This window comes from Acomys russatus, chromosome 28, assembly GCF_903995435.1.
Source record: "Acomys russatus chromosome 28, mAcoRus1.1, whole genome shotgun sequence".
NCBI lineage: Eukaryota > Metazoa > Chordata > Mammalia > Rodentia > Muridae > Acomys > Acomys russatus.
The window spans coordinates 1,504,501-1,524,888 of NC_067164.1; the positions used below are offsets into that span (position 1 = coordinate 1,504,501).

General features: G+C 47.3%; 1 protein-coding gene across 9 annotated transcripts in view; it reads left to right on the forward strand.

Moving 5' to 3' along the window:
• Positions 1 to 19,180, forward strand: part of Dcun1d4 (defective in cullin neddylation 1 domain containing 4) — a 68,649-nt gene extending 49,469 nt beyond the window's left edge. For 7 of the 9 annotated variants that reach the window (XM_051170381.1, XM_051170382.1, XM_051170384.1 and 4 more), the window contains 4 exons: positions 3,518 to 3,626; positions 14,243 to 14,347; positions 16,207 to 16,309; positions 19,056 to 19,180. In XM_051170381.1, the coding sequence (XP_051026338.1) occupies positions 3,518 to 3,626; positions 14,243 to 14,347; positions 16,207 to 16,309; positions 19,056 to 19,174 (436 nt within the window). In that variant the 3' untranslated portion in view covers positions 19,175 to 19,180. Of the gene's footprint in view, positions 1 to 3,517; positions 3,627 to 14,242; positions 14,348 to 16,206; positions 16,310 to 16,550; positions 17,276 to 19,055 lie in introns of those variants that run through there. The other 2 variants (XM_051170383.1, XM_051170386.1) reach the window with 2 other exon arrangements.
• The last annotated feature ends 1,208 nt before the right edge of the window (positions 19,181 to 20,388 follow it).

Sequence of the window (20,388 nt, forward strand, 5' to 3'; positions counted from 1 at the left end):
GCTATGTTTCTCTCGCTGAGTTTTGTGACTTACCCTGTGTCTTATACTTGAGGTGGAAATATGGCCACTTTCCCAGAACACCCTCTGGGTTGACCATCCCAAACCTGTTTCTCCTCTGTCTATATTGTGAAAGGGTCCCTGTTGAGTGGCCACTAGATGGCAACCTGTAGTTCCAGGCAGGGCAGCTCAGAGCCTTCTCTCTGCTTAGTGGCATGAGCTCTGAGCTTACAGGGAAGAGTCCGTGGACAGAATGCACCATAATGGATACACGAGGTGCAGTTTTGCATTTGCATTTGATATTTGGTCTCATTTCAATATGAGGTTTATTCATTTCTGACAGTTGGAGGTGTCTTGCAGACAGGGGCATCTCTCCTAGGGGTGGAAAGGTACCCCCAGGCCTGGCTTGGATCTTGTTTTGGTTTTGTGTGCTGCTCTGGCCCAGGACCCAGCCATGTGTGTTCTCTCTCAGCAGCTCTCACTGCTCCAGTTCCTGCACCCGAATCTGCGAAGAGTCACCCGGGACTAAACTAAACAGCCTGTCTAAATCTGTCCCTTGAGGGTCCTTTCCCGGATGAGAAGGAACCCGGCCTACATGTTTTTGGACTGGCTTCCTCTTTTCAGCCTCCCCATAATTATTTATTAACATTATTAATTATTTCTTTAATAGCGTTTGGTTCTCCAGTAGTACACCCGATGCCTGCCAGCTGCCACACCTGTCCCCCATGCTCCCGTCTTGGCCGTCCTTATTTGGGTTCTGACACTAGGTCTAGAGGTAGATTCCCAGCATCTCTTCCTTCCCCAGCCCCTGTTCAGCGACTGGACGAGCTGCTGAGGAGGGTCCAAGCCTGGTCTCTCCCATGGTGGGCGGTTGCCTCTGTTGTTTGTAGGATTCGATGTACAACCTTTCCCAGTGGTCCATGGGAGACTTGTATAGCCATTCTTTTGGTTGTGAACGAGTGTGTTTATTAAGTAGATCATAACAGATGAAAGTAAAAGAACATAGTTAGCAACACGCATCATCAATTTGGGCCCAGCCTGTTCAGCAGACTTGAAGCACTCAGCTGGGACTCCTGATGCAGGAGATGCGTCTCTCCTTGGCTAAGGCTTAAGTAAAGGAGCAAGAACAGCAGGAAAGCAGCCTCATCACACCAGGGCCTCAGCGCCCCCTTCCCCCGAGAAACTGACGGGAAGCTCCACTAAGGCTTCGGCTGTAGTTCCCGATTGGGTAGTCTAGGCGAAACGGCGTCTCCTTCGGTGGGTTTCCAAGTAAAAGAGCGTCACTCAAGTAAACAGGAACGTCACCAGATCTGTTGCTCTCCGTGTCTGCTGGAGAAGCTGAGGCAGTCTAGTGGAGCCCACACCCACCTCTTGAGTGTCCATGGCTGACCCTCCAGCTTCTCTCCCTCCCCCACCTGTTTGTCCCCCTCACCTTAGGCACTTTCATATTACAGGGTAAGCAAACATGGCGACCTCTGTGGAAATGCTTTGCCGTGGGTCAGCAGTCTTTAAGAGCACCATGCCTTTATTCTTGGGCTGTTTGTTGTTCTCCTTAATCCCTGACACAGTTGGGGGCAGGCAACCCATCCCCTGACAAGGAGTCTAGGATGACATTGGCATAAGTACATTAGGGGTGTGTGTGCACACAACGGGACCAGAGGACCGGGAACCCCTCTTTCAGAGCCAGCTTCTCGAGTTTAAAGAGTACATGATGAGTCACCAACATACCATTTGTTACAAGGTCAGAGGAGGCCATTGTGGAGTCAGACCACCAGATTTGTGCAACAAGGGCTTTTTCACCTACCCCCTCTCCCTCCCCTTCCCCTCCCCCTCCCCTTCCCCCTGCCCCTCTCCTTTCCCCCACTCAGCCATCTTGTTGGCCTGGTTCTCATTTTTAAGGCTGACTTAAACAGAAAGTTAATCTCTAAAAATAAAAATCAGCGTGCTTCCTTATAAAAAATAAACACTGTCACTTCCTGGTAAAAGCAGGTTGTGATCATTCAGGGCTCTCTGGAGCAACAGCTGGATTCAAGTCCTTAGAAGAGAAAGTACAAAATGTAGGCTGGAACTTTCTGTGCCGGAGAGCAAGGAACTATGCAGAGATTGGTGGGGACATGCCAGAAGCCTGGTTCAAGGGTCCCCTGGCCAAACTGGGACAGTTTGTACATTGCAGAGGCTAACGCCAGCGAGGGATGGAGCACACTGAATTCAAAGTAAGAGTGAGAAGAGTGTTCAGAGCTCCTCACAGGAGTGTGACAGGCCAGGAACAGTGTGTTGCAGTTCAGGTGTGACCCTAGCAGGGGTGTAAAACTGGCCTGTGTAGATGGGGTGTTCAGCAGCTGCACATGCTGCTAGGAGAGGCATGCGAGGTGACAGAAGCTGCGGTGATGCGTGTGTGCGCGTGCACACACACACACACGTGCCTTCCTTAGGGGCTATGAGAGAACACTAGCAGAAGGCAGGTGGGGCTGTCCCTGATGTGCCTGAATGTCACTGTGTCACAGTCAGGATCATGCCACCACACTGATGCATCTGGTCAGTAAGTTTATATACAGCCTACTTAAGGGGGTGTTGAGGCATTAGGAAAACAGCAAGTTGAAGAAAAAAATTGAACTAGGTAATCAAAGTCTTGAGGTGTCATCCCACGGGCTACTTTTTCAAAGCTGCGAAAGTACTTTAAGTGGAGACCTTAGGGCTGGGGAGGAGACTCAGTTGATAAAGTATTTATTTCACAAGCATTAGGGTCGGAGTTTGATCCCCAGGCCCCATGTAAAAAGGCAAGTGTAGTGGCATACATGTGTAACTGCCAGCCCAGGAGATGCAGACAGGTGGGTCCTCAGTGGGCAGCCGTTCCAGCTCACTCAGATTTCAGGCCAGTGAGAGGTCCCGTCGTGGCTCCCACATGTGTGTGCGTGCACACACACGCACATACATACACACTCATGTGCACACACACGTATATGAACACACAAATTAATAAGTGGAGAGTCTGGTGCATACCGCCCCCCCAGCCATACAAGTTAAGGTGAGCCTCGTGGTGTGGCCTGGAAGGACAAGAGAACACAGTGCCATGTTCCCATCAGCAACATGGGTAACCACGGGGAACTTACCTGACAGAATGACACATGCTACAAAGACAACTGCAATGGTCTCTTAGCAGACAGCTACAAAGGCTCTGTAGAGCAGTTGGAGACAGTGTGCTTGCTGAGAAGGTAAACACAGGATGCTGAGATGCTGTGAGGGTTGATGGGAAATGTCATTGAGGCTAACAGGTTGCCCAGCACATGACACTCAAGAATAAGAGCATAAGTGTGAAGGGGTGTGTGTGTGAATGTGTGTGTGGTTGCTGTGTATCCACTCTACTATGCCTTTAACATGTATTAAAAAGTGCAAAAAGCAACTGGTCACTGTGGACACAGTCCTGCTTCTGCCTTTTTATTCTTTTGGTGTTTGTGTTATTCCAGTTTAAAAAACAAAACAAAACACTCAGGTTGTAATTTACCTTTATTCTGTTTCCTAGATGTGATACAACAGAAAAACTCAGAACTACTTTGGATTACTTAAGATCATTATTAAACGATACAACAAACTTTAAGCTCATTTACAGATACGCGTTTGACTTTGCACGGGTGAGTTCTCTGGAGCCTGTCCAGATGTCCCCCTTCCCTCCCCCCCCACCCCCCGGCCCTTGGTCACTGCCTCTGGAGGTTTGCCGTCTACACCAAAGCAAAGACCTTGGGAAGGGCACGAGCTAGTGTTTCTAATGCTTTGAAAAATGGATTCTGGGCAGCCGTGTGTACGTTAGCTGAAAGCGTCAGTGGCAGCCATTCGCTGGCTCCTGTGCGTGAGCCTGTGACGGTTTGAACTCTCAGACACACCCAGAAAGACTGTCCATTCTTCCACAACAGCCCTTCGCCCCTCACGGGATGAGAAGGTTGACCATACCTAATCTACTTTCACTTTGAAGGCTGTTACTGTATCTGGAAAGAATCTGAATTCAAACCAAGGCTAGTTTTAGTAAATCAAGCCCAAGTTCCCTGGGGGTGAGTAAAAGCCTGGTCACTTCAGGTAGCAAATTGCAGAGGACTTGGTGTTATGTTCACAGAGACCCGGCCTCAGCCCTTGCAAGCCTGCTTTATTCCAGATCAGCGTTTTCTCTGTATTTGTGTGTTTGTAGGGCTCAGATAACGAGACATTAGTTGGCTGGATTTTTTAATATTTCTATTTTCTTTTTTTAGTGGAGTGAGGAATGATTCTTCCCTTCTCTGTGCTGATATTTTTTTTTATTTTTCACTCTTTGGTTCTACCAGCTTAGCACCGAAAATGCATTCCCCGATGAGTGTGTCTGTGGTGATGCGCTAATAAGTAGTGCTGTGTGGAGCCCTATTTCGTGTCACCCGGAATCCGCAATCTAGTGGAGTCACAGTGTGCGTGGAGTTAACCAATGCTAGAAACTATGGGGTGAGATTCATATGTCATGTTTGATGGAATGGCACCTATGTAATGCTACGTAGAAGCCAGAGGCTAGATACTAGTTTTCGGGTTAAATCGTTCAGAGCATAATTTCCCCCTCCATTTTTATAGTACTTGTAGAGGTCCCTTCAGGAATAGCCTAACTTTACCCAAATCAGGTGTCAGAGTCTCTTGGCTTCCCTCTGTGTTTCAGGTCTCATTTGCTCCTTCCTGGCTTTGTCTGTTCTGCATCAGCCACTGGTGCACCTTGCAGAGGCTGCTCAGGTCTCTTTCTTAGTGTCTTTACTCCACTACAAGCTTCTCAATCAAAGCCCTTATTGCTCCTAACCTGCCTCTTCTGCTAGCCTTCTTTCCACACTGAGCCAGTATCTAGGTCACTACGGAGTCGTCAGCCTTCCTTTGGCCCTCCCTGGCTTCCTGAGGCCTTCAGTACCTCTCACTACATTTATATTGGCATGTGCGCCCTGATATGGAGGGTGCAGTTGCCCCCATAGCAGCCAGGAGGACACTGGGCCAGAGGGAAGTGGAGAAATTGGCCTCTGTCACACTTTTAATGGACAGTAGGTGTCCCACTGAAACAGGACTTGAATCTGTTCCTCCAGCCCCACATAATCACGTCCCAAGTTGTTCAGTGATGCCTGTAGGGAACTGTATTCTCTGGCTCACTGAGCCTGATGCCTTTCTGTTTTCTGTTTCTGCTCATGAGGGACTGCTGTCTGGAGCCTGTTTGCACTCCCACACTTCTGCCCATCTCTCAGCATGTGAGCCACAGGCACTTACATAGCCCCATTAACTGCTTGATGTAACATTGGAGTTTGGGTACCAGCTGTTCATATCTTGGAAGATTGACTGTGAATTTTCTCTGTTCAGTAGAGTGCTTTGCTTTTAAGGGACATTTCAACAGATACTGGTGAATTATCCCTTTTTATATATTAATGAATGACAAGTACTCACGTTTTATCATTTAATTACCAAAGCCATTCAGTTTGGCTTGGCTATATACTAAAGTGAACTTGTTAATAAACTTTTGTTTAGCTATATCCTACAAGTTTGGGGAAGTTGTATTTTCATCTGCATTTAACTAGAACATTGCTAGGTTCTGTTTGGATGAGCTCTTGCTGCACAGCCCAGCAACTGGTAACCCTCCTGTCTCACAACTGGTAACCCTCCGTCTCAGCCCTGCTACCTTGTGGTTTCTTTTTGACACATTATTTAGAACTATGTTGGTTATGTTGTAGGTGTTGCAGATTTCCAAGGTACTCTTTGTATTATGGATACATAGTTTAATTCTGTTAGTCAGAGAAGTACAAAGTCAGTCTAATATATGGTCCAAAACGAGGCCCGTTCTGAGACCGTTTGTCACATACACTGTTGGCTGGTGACTCTTAGATAGGTGCTTGATGGTGTTCAGGTCTTTACTGACTGCTGTCTGTTGGTTCTGTCATGTGAGGAGTGTCGAGCTCCTCAATTCTAAGTTACTCTGTCACCGTGTCTTTCCCCTCCATCTGTTTGGAAGCTCTTATGTTAGGTGGACATCGTTGCGTCCTGGTGAACTAACCACGTTGCGTTAGGAAGGGTGTCTGTTCCTCATTCCGAACTTACTGTGTGAGGAAAGCAGCCCGTCCGGCATGGCTTTGTCGGTTCCGTCCCCTTCCTTTAGCCCATGGGCGTGGCCGTAGGCTGGATTTCTGACAGAAGTGTGCATGTGGATGACAGAGTCTGATGCCGCGTCTGGTGTGAATGTTAACGCTCTCCTCCTGCCGTGCCACTTCTTCCTGTTTGTCCGACCTGTTCTCCAAAGGAAGAGAGAAGGTCATTGTCGTGCTCTGCCCTCTTCTCGTGCCTCCTCTGGGACTGAGGTGGGGTTTTCTGTTTCTTGTGAGGCTCTTATTTCTCTCATGCTTTAGCACCCACATCTGTATTGTACTGTTTCTGCTGCTCACCGCAGGCCCGGCCTTGATGTTTACAGTTTTCAGTGTTGTACGTGTGCAGATGTGTAAGAGCCTTGACCACGGTGAACTCTGTTTTTGCCCTGCATACTTTGTGTATTTTACTCATGCTGTGAGTCTTACACTATGTTTTGTATTAAACAGGTGAATGTGTCTGTTGCAGGTACCCAGGGACTGCTACTTCCGAGGAGTTCTTTCCTCTCATCCAGGCAGATCTCTGTACCCTTTTCCTCTTGCTGAGCGAAGCTTCCTTAGCAGTCCTTGCAGGACGGACCTGCTGCTGCTGCTGCTGCTCCTGCTGCTCCCGCTCCTGCTCCTGCTCACTGTGATTTTGGCTCCTGCCTTCAGTTTTGTAAGATGCTTTTCTGGGTAAAGACCTGGAGGCTGGCACTGTGCCCTGGCAGTGATGTCTTTCTGTCATCTCCAGCACTGTAGTGTCTGATGGCGTTGCCGTCTTTATCCTCTGAGCATGATATCTGCACTGAGATAGTTTTCTCTCTTCTCTGCTGTCTGGTGAGCAGACTATGATGCTCCCAGTTTTCCTGGTTATGATTCCAGTTGGGGTTTCTTGAGCTTTTTGAATCTGTGGGTTCAGAGTTGATATTAAAGTGGGAAATCTCTTAGGCAGTACCCTCCAAATGTTTTTATGTTCTGTCTCTTTTTTCAAATACAAAATGTTTGTCCTTTCTTTCTTTGTTTCTTTGTTTCTTTCTTTCTTTTTCATTGTATTTTTTTCAAGACAGGGTCTCTCTGTGTAGCCCTGGTTGTCCTGAACTCAGTTTGTAGACCAGGCTGGCCTCGAATTCATAGAGATCCTCTGCCTCTGCCTCCTGAGTGCTAGGATTACAGGCGTGCGCCACCATGCCCAGCTTCTGTTTTGTTTCTTGCTACTGTCCCACATTCTGCTTACTGTAAAGTTTTATTACTGTGTCTTCCATTACTAATTTTTTTCTTTTCATTTTTTAAATCTCTTTTGACATCTTTTATTACAAAGACTATTTCTCATCTCAGAAGTTCTATTTTTTAATGCTTTCTATTTTCCTCCTCAAGACAGTGTCCTTGTACCTCCTTAAACGTCTGTGGTGTGTTTATCAGATGGAAATGCTTGCCAGCCTTATCTGCGTCTTCTTTTCTGTGTAGTGTGTTGGGCACGTGCTCTTGATTGTGACTCCTGCTATGGCGTTTAGCTGCCACTGTAGCCCTTGCCTTGGAACATGCTATGAGTTGTGTCGCTGGTTGCTGGATTTGCCTCTCCTACTTGGAATCAGTTGTGTGCTTTGAAAGGGTGATCCAGAGTGGCTTTAGCCCAGCAGTGCCTTGGTGTGACCAGAGCGGCTTTAACCCAGCAGTGCCTTGGTGTGATCAGAGCATCTTTAGCCCAGCAGTGCCTTGGTGTGACCAGAGCGGCTTTAACCCAGCAGTGCCTTGGTGTGATCAGAGCATCTTTAGCCCAGCAGTGCCTTGGTGTGACCAGAGTGGCTTTAGCCCAGCAGTGCCTTGGTGTGATCAGAGCAGCTTTAGCCTAGCAGTGCCTTGGTGTGTGAAGTCAGAGCCTTCTCAGTACCCAGGTGAGCTCTTCATATGCTGGCTGTGGAAACACCGCCTTCAGTCCTCTGTCAGCTCAGTCGCTGCTTAGCAGCTGCCGTAAATCCTTGTAACGCTGCTCATGTGCACACCAAGTAGTGAATGGCCAAAGACTACAGGAGACCGCTCTGGTGGCTTCCAGGCCTTCAATTTGTGGCTCTCAGCTCTTTTTTCCTCTTTTATCACCTGTTTCCTCTAACTCAGGAAAACCCATGGGCTGTGCTTGGGTTTCCTCTGCTGGGGCCTGGAAACCACCCCGGTGCCGAGATGTTCTGCCAGCCTTCCCTTGTCTCCCTCCTGGAAATTACACCCCGTGTTGGCGGGGTGGAGAGCAGGCACTTCCTGTCTTCCTGCTTCAGAACACAAGCAGAGTTGTTTCCATATGAAAGTAGACTTCAGTCTTGGTTGAAAGTAGAACCCAAACCTCTTCTCCACCATGGTTTCTTGTTTTTTTCTGTTTTTTGTTTTTTCCTGCTAAAAAAATGACTCCAAGAAATCATGTTATAGGTAAGACAGCACATCTTTTTTACACTGCAGTTCTAATGAAAATTGAACTACTGACAGTGTTACTAATATCTTAAATATTGCAAAACAGCAACAGTGTTTGATTCATTAAATATTCTGAGTGATACTTTAATACACCAAAAAGAGACTATAATGGTTCTCAGTCTGTGGGTCCCGACCCCTTTGAAGACGGCAAACAACCCTTCACGAGTCACCTAAGACCATCAGAAAACACAGACACTACAGTTCATAACAGTAGCAAAACTACAGTTATGAAGTACCATTGAAATATTTTTGTGGTTGGGGGTCACCACAGTACGACCTGTGTGAAAGTGCTGCAGCTTTAGGAAGGCTGAGAACCGCTGCTGTCATATAACATTAGAAAATGATGGATTGGCCCTCCTGACCTTGCTTTACCACAGTTGTAGTCCCAGGAGAGCGATTGTTTCTCTCACCTTTAAAACTGGTAGCGGATGGTGCTGCAGAGATGGCTCAGTGGTTTAGAACGCTTGTTCTCACACAGAAGCTGGCTTTGGTTCCCAGCACCCATGTGGTGGCTCACAACTGCCTGGGACGCCACTTCTACAAGGGCACTCACGCACATGTGGCGCACAGACGTACATGCAGGCAAACACTAACACACAAAATGTTTACAGATAAAAACTTGCGGCCAGTTAGAAATGGATTCAGCTGTAAGCTTCTGTATCGCTTCCCTCTGGTTCTCAGTCCTCTGTGGTCTCGTAGATCCCATAAAACTGTGAAACTTCAGAGGCCACTTGGTCCAGCCGTGTAAGTACCAGGCGATGAGGTAGTGCCAGACAGGACGGGACGGGCAGCTGAAAGCCTCTGCTCCGCCAGTCCTTTCCACTGAGCCATGCTGCCTTCCTAGTCTCCAACTTGGGTCTTATAAGGGGAAATAGACTAAAACCCACAAAGTCTGCAACAATTCTCTTACATAACTAAATTTTTCTCCTAGTATTTTCTGCACAAGGTTTTCCCCCTTGGTGTAAGTTGTGCTTCTTATATAACTGGTACCATGTGGCATCTTCCCAGTTGACACCGTTTGCCCTCAGTTCCCTTGAGCTTTTTGAGACGTGTCTGGCTGGGCTTGCAGGCTCATCCCAAACTCCAGGTTCAACTGGTCCTCCTGCGCCTCAATCTCCCAAACGGCTACAATTGCACATGCTGCTGCAGCTGGTCTTGTTCCTTATTTGAAAATCACCTGGTGAAAACAACTTGATAAAGAAACAAGATAAAAAGCTAGGTAGAGTAACTGTTCATTTTGATGTGAGAGCAGTCAGTGTATTTCATGTTTTCTAGTCTGCCTGGTGGAGGCAGGCAGTGATGACAGTCAGGAAGGTTGGCGTTTTGAGAAAGGTGAGTGCTGAGTGGAGTGAGGCCGCTGTTAGCAGTGGTGGCAAAGGCCTGGGAAGAGCAGATGCCCTGAGTTTGCGGTGTGGCCACTGTGCATGGTCCACCGTGGCAGGCCTTCCTCCAGCATGCTCTCTTACCCTCTGATGGAGAACAGCCGTGGGCTCAAGTCAGGAGTGTGGGGGCTTGGAGCCCAGGAGCTAAGAGGAGCCTGGTGGGGGTGAGAGAGATGAACTGAGGTGGCACTTGGGAAGGAGTGATATGTGGAGAGAGGTAGGCCTTCAAGATGAGGAAGGAAGGCTAAGTAAGAAAGCCACCCGGCAGAAGAGAGAATGATGCGTGTGTGTGTGTGTGTGTGTGTGTGTGTGTGTGTGTGTGTGTGTGTGTGTGATTTCTTTTTTTCTACTTCTTGAAATAAGCCATAGCATTTGAATGGAGGATTCTTACGGAGTCAGAAGACACAGAAGTTTGATGAGAAATGGCAAGTTAGATCGTGTGGTAACTGGAACAGGCTAGTCAGGCCTTGATGATCCACTCACTGCTGAACAGGATGGAAAAAATATGAGCCTGCCATCTGCTCTCAGCTCCACAGCCCTGAAAAGTGACCAGGGTTAGCTTTAGACTCATCTGTGGCTGCAGTTTGCTCAGCAGTTGGTTGTCCAGCCAGTTGGCTTGGAAGTCTCTATACTCAGAGCTCTCCTAACGCTGCCCAGGGAAGCGCTCAGGCCTGGAACTGGAATAGACCTCTGAGTGTGGACTTCCAAGTTCTACCACCACCAACTGTCACTTTACTTCCTTCTGTGAGATGAGCTGGGGGTGAAATTTGAGCTTGCCTTGCAAGCGTTGTGATTTGTGTAGGCTAATGAATGCTGTTGCCTCACAGTTCTAACAGCATGGTTAGTTCTTTTTAGTTTTTTAGGTTTTTGTCTGTTTGTTTCAATGGGAGGATATTCCTCACAGTTTGTGACCTTTTTGGGGTTTGGTGCCTTTGAAAAAACCTTCCATCCCCAAAACATGGGGCCATCATATTTTCAAGTTTCATAAGCTGAGCCACAGTGCAGAAGATTCAAGCTCTTCTGAGGCCTGTTTTCAACTTCTCTTTCCTTCTTGGCTCCATTGAGAAGGGCCGCCCCTCCCCTGTGCCAGGACACTTGGATTGGTCTTTAGTGAGGCCTTTGATTTCACATGCCTGGTTTCTACCACCCACCTTAGGAGTCAAAACTGTTTCTGTTTCTTTTTGTTGTTTTTGTTTTTGTTCTTTTGAGATCAATAAAGCCTTTTTTAAAAACTTTGGACTGTGGTACATGCCTATAATCCCAGCACTTGGGAGGCAGAGGCAGGTGGATCTCTGTTAGTCCGAGGCCAGCCTGGTCTACAAAGTGAGTCCAGGACAGCCAAGGCTACACAAAGAAACCCTGTCTCGGAAAATCAAACCAAACAAACAAAACAAAAACTTTAGACTTATTTTTTTTTCTTTGAAGATTTTATGTTCATTTTGTAAGTTTAATCACCTGAGGTTGTTCTTTTCCATCTAAATCCCAAGCCACTAAAAGGTGAAAAGTTATAGTAGGCAGCCAGGAACAGTTAGGGGACTCTGATAAAGCAATACAGATACATAAAGCTTAAAGACTCGTTTTTGTAACACTGGAGTTATTTTTACAGACTGAAAATTCTTTAGGTTTTTGTGAGTCCTTTGTGCCTCTTGAGGAAAAAAATAACTTCTCACTCTTCCCAAGAGGGTCTGCACCAGGATGCTCTGACATAATCAAAGGCGCTTAAAAAATCCGTCCTTAATAAAACCCAGTTATTTCTCTGCATTAGTCACCAGTCTTTGGCCTCCGGAGTGTGTTCCTTCTAGGCAGTGCTCTTGGTGTTTCTCACCAAGGTCCTGAGTCTGAGTGCTGCACTGGAGCGCCTGCTGCTATGCAGCTCCTGCACTTACTCTGAGGAAGACAGGATCTCTCAGAATGTAGGGTAGCATCCAGACCTGCGGGTTTCTGTTACTTGAAAAATGGCATGGCTTACTCTCTCTGTTAGGGAATTTAAGTGTACAAAGTCCTTGGGTCTGGAGGTGGGAGGGGAGACAGAAGGGTTGTATTCCTTCTCCTTCTGTCCTGTTGGGCCTCCTGGGGTGTGTGAAAGCCATCTCAGCTGGCTTGAGCTTCTGTTCTGACCTGCTTGTCTGCCCATGCTTCTCTGAGTGCCAGGAACAGCAGCTCCCAAGCTGGCGGTTACTTCTTGCAGAGAGCTCTTGAATGTCTCTGCTGTGTTCCTTGAATTTGAAAGGTGGCGTCCTGGCAGAGCCGGTTTCACTTGAATGAGGAGCTCCATCGTGGAGCAAGGCTGCAGGAATCGTTGGTACATTGTTGGTACACCCTGGAGTGCCTGTTTCAGTGCACGAGAAGGCACCCGCTGTGGGCTCTGTCCACTGTGATGTCACTGCATTTGGCCACAAGGCCGCCCATGTGCACTGCTGGTTGTCAGATGCCCCTCTTCTGGTGGCATGCGTCCATAATGCCTCTCTCTTACTCGCCAGGCAGAAGGTGGTGTTAGTGATTGGGAGCAGCTGGCTGCACCCTGCAGAGCAGGAGTGAGCGAGTGCTGGTCAGCTGTCCTTGTGTGAGTCTCATGCCTCCCTCCCTCCATGTCCTGGCATGGCTGCCCAGCACATGCAGCAGGGCCTTTCCTGACGTCAGTTTGTCAGAGAGAAGACAGAGATATTGCAAGAACAGATGAGAGATGTGTGCGCTAATGAACAGTTCTAAACTCAGCAAAAGGAAACTTCTTAGGGTGCCAGTGCGGTCAGGCAGCGCTGAACGCACACTTGTTAAATGGTCTTTGGCCAGATATTGGGGTCCCATATAAGTTTCTTATTATTTTTTTTGTGGCTTGCATCATGGCATGGCACACTGTTACTGTCTGCCACACCCACTTTTCAGGCTAAGTGACATTTTATTCACTTTTCTAGTGCATCCCAAAAGCTGAGATGAGATACACCAACCAGGATTGGCTGCAGATTGTCAGTCTTTACATTACCTCCCCTACCCTCCTCCCTGGGAGAGTTAGTGCTGCCAAGACACGATGGGATCATCTGCCAGGGAAACTGTAGAAGGGACCACTCCACCCCAGGTGCAAAGAAATGTGCATCTGGGCTCAAGTGGTGTACTAGCCTTTAACAGGGATGGCTCATGCCGTGCCATTTGACCTGGCCCATTCATAAGCAGCTAGTATACTTAACAGCTATGACCAGAAAGCTATTACCTTCCAAAGTGGCAACTTGCTGTGCCTTCTCTTCCCTTGTTATCTTATTGAGCAAGCCCTATTGCTGTAGCACTCTGTGTCATCTGAAGACCAGTGGCCGTGGGCAGGAAATTCACAATGTGTTTACCAGCACTTCGCCGCTCGTGTCAGAAGATGCGCATGGCCACGGGCGGCTACAGTGTTCCTTAATGTGCTGAGCACCGACGTTTGCCTCCGGTGGGCTAGCCAACACCTCACCCCTCTGTGGGAAAGCCCTTTTGCAGATTCCCACTCTACTTGACGGACCACATGAAGGAGAGCTGTAGATGTGTGCCCCTTCCTGCAGTGTTTAAGAACACATCCCCCACCCCCACTCCCACCCCACCCCGTAGGAACTGCCTGCCTAAGGTTTGGAATGGCAAATAGAATCCTTAATTACAAATAAAAGTGGAGTAAGCTTACTCTGTGTACAGATGTTCTGTCTTTTAGTTTCCCATAGTCACCCCCATAGTGCTAGGAGTCAGAAGTAAGCCACGTCAGGTAAGGTGGTGTAAGGGGACATAAGGAGATAGAGATACTGCTTCCCTTGAGCAGGTGGATAGACATGTCTTCTGGTGAGAGACGCTCAGGGCTCCAATCCTTCCAAGGAGTTGAATTCAGTTCCAATATATTTAGTTAGAAGAAAACCACTTACCACATGAAGTAAAGCTGTCGGAAAAAGGAGTCTCGGAAGAAACCCAATTCTAAGCACTCAAAAGCAAAACACTTGGATGCCACTGAGTTCACCTGAGGGCTTTCAGGAATTCTCAGAATATAAAGCAAGCAGGCTGTGTGTTTATTTGCCTGGGAAATGATTGTAGATAGTACTGCGTGATAGATTCGGCATTAGGGTAAAGTTACTCACATGACAGCAGTCTTTCTCAAATTAAATTTCTATGGGACACTCCAGTGTCAGTTTTTCCACTGTGTTTGGCCACCATTCTCAGCCCCCTTCCTGGTTTTATGATGTGGAGTAAACGAGCTGTTTGTTTACCGGTTTCTTGCTGAAGTGAATGCATGCTTGGATTATTAGAGTTCGTGAATCAGAAGCATCTGCCTTACCCTTGTTTTTGTCTGTTAAACAGGAAAAGGACCAGCGCAGCCTAGACATAAACACTGCCAAGTGCATGTTGGGACTGTTATTAGGAAAAATCTGGCCCCTTTTTCCAGTTTTTCACCAATTCTTAGAGGTAACAAATTATTCCTTTATGAAATGTTATGTTTGCTTGCTTAGAACTACCACACATGTCATTTTATGTGATTCTTATTTGCCTTAGCTTTTTGCTCATGGGAATTATGGCTCTCTGATTGCTGTCAGTCAGCATGTGGAAGATGCATCCATGTGTTTGTGTCAAAGTCATGTGCCTCTGAAAAGCCACAGTGTTCCCTCCGCCGCCCCCCAGCCCCAAGGAGACTCTGCTGGTCTTAGATGCCCAACTCTTTGTAACAGTGGAACTCAGGGTTTGTTCAGATGAATTTCCAGTTTTAAGCCAACATTAAAAATGGTGGCCATGTCCCTCTCACTAAAACTAGTTTGTAATTGGTTGCTTTCATCTCCCAGTACACATCCCAGTACATGGACAGCTGTGAGCACTGGCTTAGGCACATGGAAGGCAGTGTCCTCAGTTTATGTGGACTTAGCTCAATGTCAGAAACAAGCAGCATGTCGCTACATTGATGCTGTTTGAAATTTTGAGCTATGGTGAGTTTTGTTGAATGTCCTTTTGCAGAACCCAAAGGAAGCAGGGACAGATGTTTGAGTTGCCTCGGCTGTCACGTGTGGCATCTGCTTCGTCTGCCCTACTCAAACCCTTTAAAACATGGCCTTTGCTCTCAAGGATGAGTGTGGGGTCTGTGAGAAAGCCTTGTGCTTTGCCCAATTCTAGCTGCCGCTTGAAAGAATCTTTCTTACAGCTTTACGTAGTGGTCCAGAAAAGTTAACAGTCGATGTAAATTCCTTAAGGATTGCTGTTAGAACCACATGTAACATGAAGTGGGACTCCATAAGAGAGCTAATCCGAGCTGCTTCGCAGTACTTGTGGGCGCAATGGGCGTTCTGCATAGGGTTGATCCTAGCTTCCGGCAGTCCTGTGGGATCCGCCCTCACACTATTGCAACTGCAGTAGAAGTGAGTCCTTGTATGTAGTGAGTGTAGTAGGATTTGAACCTTCAGGAGAAGGGTCCTTTGGCTAAAAGACAGGGCTGTGTGTAACCCTGACATTCCTCAGCCCCAGGTACAGACCTGGCTGCTTTGTTCCTGCTCTAGGAGTTCAAGTCTCTGCTTGGCTCCTTCGCAACTGTTTATTTTTCATTTTAGGAGAAGGTAGCAACCCTCCCTTCTATTCCAGCAGTCTTGTGCCTGCGTCCTCAAAATGTTGGCTTGACTCTTTGCCTTTAAAAAAAAGATTATTTTTTTTTTTTACTGGTTGTCATTTATTCATTTATTTGTTTATGTATTTATATTGCCATGAGGATTCTTAAAATGTTAGCTCTGGGGTTTGCTTTTGAGTCCCTAGCATAGTGTATTAATCCACGTGCAGCAGCTTTCTCGTTTAAGAGTGATAGAGCAAGCACTTGGTTATTCCAGTTTCTTCTCCGATGAGAGTCCTGGTGAGAGCTCCCAGCCCTGAGCCACTGGCAGCAGTTCCGTGGGTCCCAGCGAGTGGGTGCCCGGCACGTGCTTCCATCCAGCAGCTTGGCAGGGAGCGGGGCTGGGCTGGGCTGGGCTGGGCTGGGACCCACTGCTCCCTGTTCAGCTCTTTCTTGTGCCAAGAACTGGATGAAATGCTGCTGCGAACTGTATAGTCCCTCGTGTAATCTGCAGCATTGCTGTGGGGTGGGCACTGCTGCCTTAGATGCATCCTTACAATGATGTTGCAGTGAGAAAGTGTCGTTTTAAATAGTACTCTGGCTGTCTCCTGCCGTGTGCCAGATTGATGCTTCAGCTGAGTTAACTCTACAGGAACTTTCTTAACTTGGTTCATACAGAAACTGAACCCGTCCCACTTGTTCACCGTGTCACTAACCGTACTCCCCCCCCCCCCATCAGCAATCAAAATATAAAGTGATAAACAAAGACCAGTGGTGCAATGTGCTGGAGTTCAGCCGGACAATTAGTCTCGACCTCAGCAACTATGATGAAGACGGAGCATGTGAGTACTGGGTGCTGGGTGATCGCCCCTTCCTCCCAGGCTTGGTACATGGTACATCTCCCTCCCTGGGAAGAACCCCCAGTGCACCCTGCTCCCTCTTCCCTCCACCTCCCTCCCATCCTCCCTCACCCCTTTCCCCCCTTTCCATCCAGCTGAACCGAGGGCCCCATGCACGCAGCAAGCTCGGCCTCAGCCCTGTCTCCAGTCTTCACACTGTTGTTCATTTTCTCTGTCTCCCCAGGGCCAGTTTTGTTGGACGAATTTGTGGAATGGTATAAAGACAAACAGATGTCCTAGGACTTTATGCATAGCAGCGAGAGAGTCACTGTTACCACGGTTATGTCACCCATTAGCCATAAACTGCTGTTTGTATCGAAGCGCATGCTGCTTTCCTTGCGCTGTCTCCCTCTCGCAGGGGTGTTTTGGTGTTTGCTGTTGAATGGGCCGCTCTGCTTGCTGCGCTCTGCTTGCTGTGTAGCACTGTTCTCTTGGAGGCTGCTCTGCAGTTCGTTTTCACACTACAGATTGGTGAATCTGCCAACGTCCTCACTGTGATTATGTGTATATTGATGTTTAAATTTTGTATATGTGTATAAAGGAAAAGCTTCACCTAGAGATTATTTCTGCAAAAATGTATTGTAAAAATAATTTTGTGGCATATTTCTAGTCCCTTCCCCCCCCCATCAAATGAACCAGTTATACTTTATTTGGTCTCAATATGTAGCATTTCAGAAGACATTATAACTGTCCCCACGAGCAAATATTGCCAGAATGACCCTTACCGGTGGCTTAGGGGCCTAACTGGCAGAAGTAGGACTTGTGACTTACAGTGGCATAAGCCACATAGGACCTGGTTTCCTTGACAACTTTGGTATTTTAAAGTGACAAACACTATAATTATTTGAGCACACAGACCTATAACATGCTACAAAGCATTTTGTAACACAAAGGTATGGGTTTATGGCCCCCCTTCCTTCTCCCCCGTCCCCCTCTTCTTCCTCCTCTCTTCCTCCTCCTCCCCCCTCCTCCTCCTCCCCCTCCTCCACCCCTCCCTTCTCCTCCTCCCCCTCCTCCTCTCTTCCTCCTCCTCCCCTCCCTCCTCCCTTCTCCTTCTCCTCCCCTCCCTCCTCCTCCTCCCCTCCCTTCTCCTCCCCTCCCTTCTCCTCCCCTCCCTTCTCCTCCTCCCCCTCCTCCTCTTCCTCCTCCTCTTTAATGTTAATACTGTTGGTAACTTGACCATCAGTACAAACAAACAAATTGAAATTGCTCCTTATTTTAATTTGAAGCTTAAGTTTCCATAAACCTTTCGCCGTTTGCCCCTTTGTGTCGCTCTAGCAGTGTCGGGTCTGCTGAAGCTCTCTGTGCCACTGTAGGTAGAGTGTCCGTTGCCATCCCCACGAGCCTGCTGGTCTGCTGGCTGCCTAACTGCAAAGCACTTTGACCTGAGGCTTGAGTTTTAGTTACTCTTTCATGCTGTCTGTGGTAGCCCAGTTTGTTTGTTTGTTTCTTTGGTTTTTTTGTTTTGTTTTTGGGTTTTTTGTTTTGTTTAGTTTTAAAGACCATAAGTGAGAGGTGTTTTGTTTGTGTTCTGCCTTTGTTTCTTCCGTGCTAGGCTTTTCCTGGCAGCGTGTCCATTGCAGGCAGTGGACTCAAAACCACCAGCACTGAGCTAACCCTGCTCACAGTGAGGCCTTTCCCAGAGAGGCCGCTGGTCATTCCCCGAGTCACATGTCCAGAAGGGTAACAGCCATTATGTGGATAAAAGAACCAGAGCAAACACCATGGTGTTTCTAAGGTTGTACTTCATGTCTTATTTTTAAGATTTGTGGTGTTTGCCTTGCCCCTCTTGAGGAAGAGTATGGTTGACAGGTTTTCCCGACTCTTTGGTGCTACGACTCACTCAGTCCCTGTAGTTTGTGAAAATACATCTAAGATTGAGCCCAGTATTGAGCTAATGGCTTACTTGCTGGGTGAATGGGGTAGAGGGGTAAGATCTGTGCCCACCCAGGCAGGTGGTGGGTGACTGGAAGATGTTGGGATTATCAGCCAAAAAGGAAAAAAAAAAAAATCTTCATTAAATGTGAACTTCTAAATGGCGTTAAACGAAATGAGGCACACCGCGCTACCCGTGACCACTGTCTCTCAGTTCTCCTTCAAAGCACCACGATTTTCATATTATTTCTTTTCCTGATTGAACCACCAAAGACAGAAACGTTATATGTACATATTGTGTGAGTGCATCTACAAAATCATGACGTGGTAGAATGCAACCACTTGCCTTTTCCTACCAAATAATGAGGTTTGGTTTGCTGTGAAATAAACCGGAAGTCTAAACACCAACAGCTCCACAGTGCTTTAGCATACTTAATCATCCTTGTCTGTAGTCATGCACAGATTAATATCTGAACACAGTGCAGACTTGGCGGGAAAGCCACAGCTGCTGAGCTGTTCTGTGAAAGGGGATCCAGAGCGTGCCAGTGTGTGGCAGCAGGGATTGGCTAAAGGCAGGCTCGTGGAGAATGGTTCCTCTCCAGGCGTACCTGAGGTGAAGGGGGGGGGGTCCCTCTTTCAGGGTGACCGTGCTTGGCTTGGATAAACTGTCGCTTGATTGCCTCAGTGCAAAGGTGGATCACAGACGGGAGGGCTTCAGATGTGTGAGAACCTGGAGAATGTGTTAAGCACCAAGCACAGTGAATCTGCGAGTGCAGGCTTGTTACCAGGTTGAGAAACTACATTTCATCCACAGCGAACATTTCGATGACAGAGACTCAAGTTAAAAACCATGTATACATGGAAGTCAGCACTCCAGAGGGGAGACTCCATCTTCAGAACCCCAGATACTCTCTAAACCTCCCTGAGAAGTAAGCCGCCGTGACTGCTTGCCCCTGGTGTTCCCCGTGTTACAGAGCTGTTTTTTAAGGGGGGTCCGGACAAGTTGTAAGACACCATTTCTTGAAGAATTGCCAAGTTACGCAAGTTGAGCGATCACCAAGAGCACTTACGGCCAGCGCTGGAAGAAGTCGGGGCGCCTTCGGTTCTCCAGCACCTGAGCTCGTCCACCCTTCCTCCCACTCGCGTTTCAGTGCGTTGCAGTGCCCTCTTGTTGGGGAGTGCAGCTTGTAGACGTTTACACTGCACTAGGTAGCCTTAGGCGCGCCTCTTCTGAAGCATGCACTCTGAGTTCAGTATTTATAAGTCTCAACTAGACAAACCTCTTGATTCTGGTTTAATGGATTTCTGTTGCCTGAAGTCTCCATCCTAACCACACTTCTGACGTTTTTACAGAAAGCTTTAAGAGCTTAGTTTGTGCCCTCGGTTCTTATTTTTACAACTGCTAAAATACCTCTGTAAGCCTTATCCTTTATCTTTTCATATGTTGTATAAAATTGTATAGAATTCATTGACCAACTGAGATGTTGGGTATCTATCTGTAAATGAGACCAAAATGTGGGTTGCTTTTTTTCATAAAATGAGTTCTATTGGGCGTTGCTGTGAAATGAGCAGCGGCCAGCCTGTGACTGTGAATGCCTTGTCGTCAGTATTTGCATTACATTCATAAAAGTGTGCAAGTCCTGTGACTCCCAGCTTAACTAAATTACTGTTATGCCACCTAACTGAGCACAGCAAACTGGTTTTAGGTTCTAATGGAATTAATGTAAAATGATATCCTATAAATAAACATTTGTGTTTGGTTTCAGAACTGACTTGTGGTTTCCTTGTCCTCTTGGTTTCTCTGCCCAAACCATTTTAGGGTAGCTTTAAAGTACTTTTAAATATTATTATTATTATTTATCCTTTTGCTTTCTCTCAGTCTGTTCTATACAAAAATTTTACAGGTTCAGGGGACAAACCCAAGAGTAATACTATGAACATGTATATTCCTGTTATCTTAGGGCTCCCCCCCCCCCTTCTCTGTTACACCATGACACGTCACAGTGGCATTTGGGGTGAGGTGCAATCTGTATAGTGGTCACAATTATGCAGTGATCACACTCAAGCATTTTAACAATGGTCATGTTACCCGACCCAGAGTTAAGACCCCCCTACTTGTACCAATAGTGGTCTTTCTAAGTATTTAA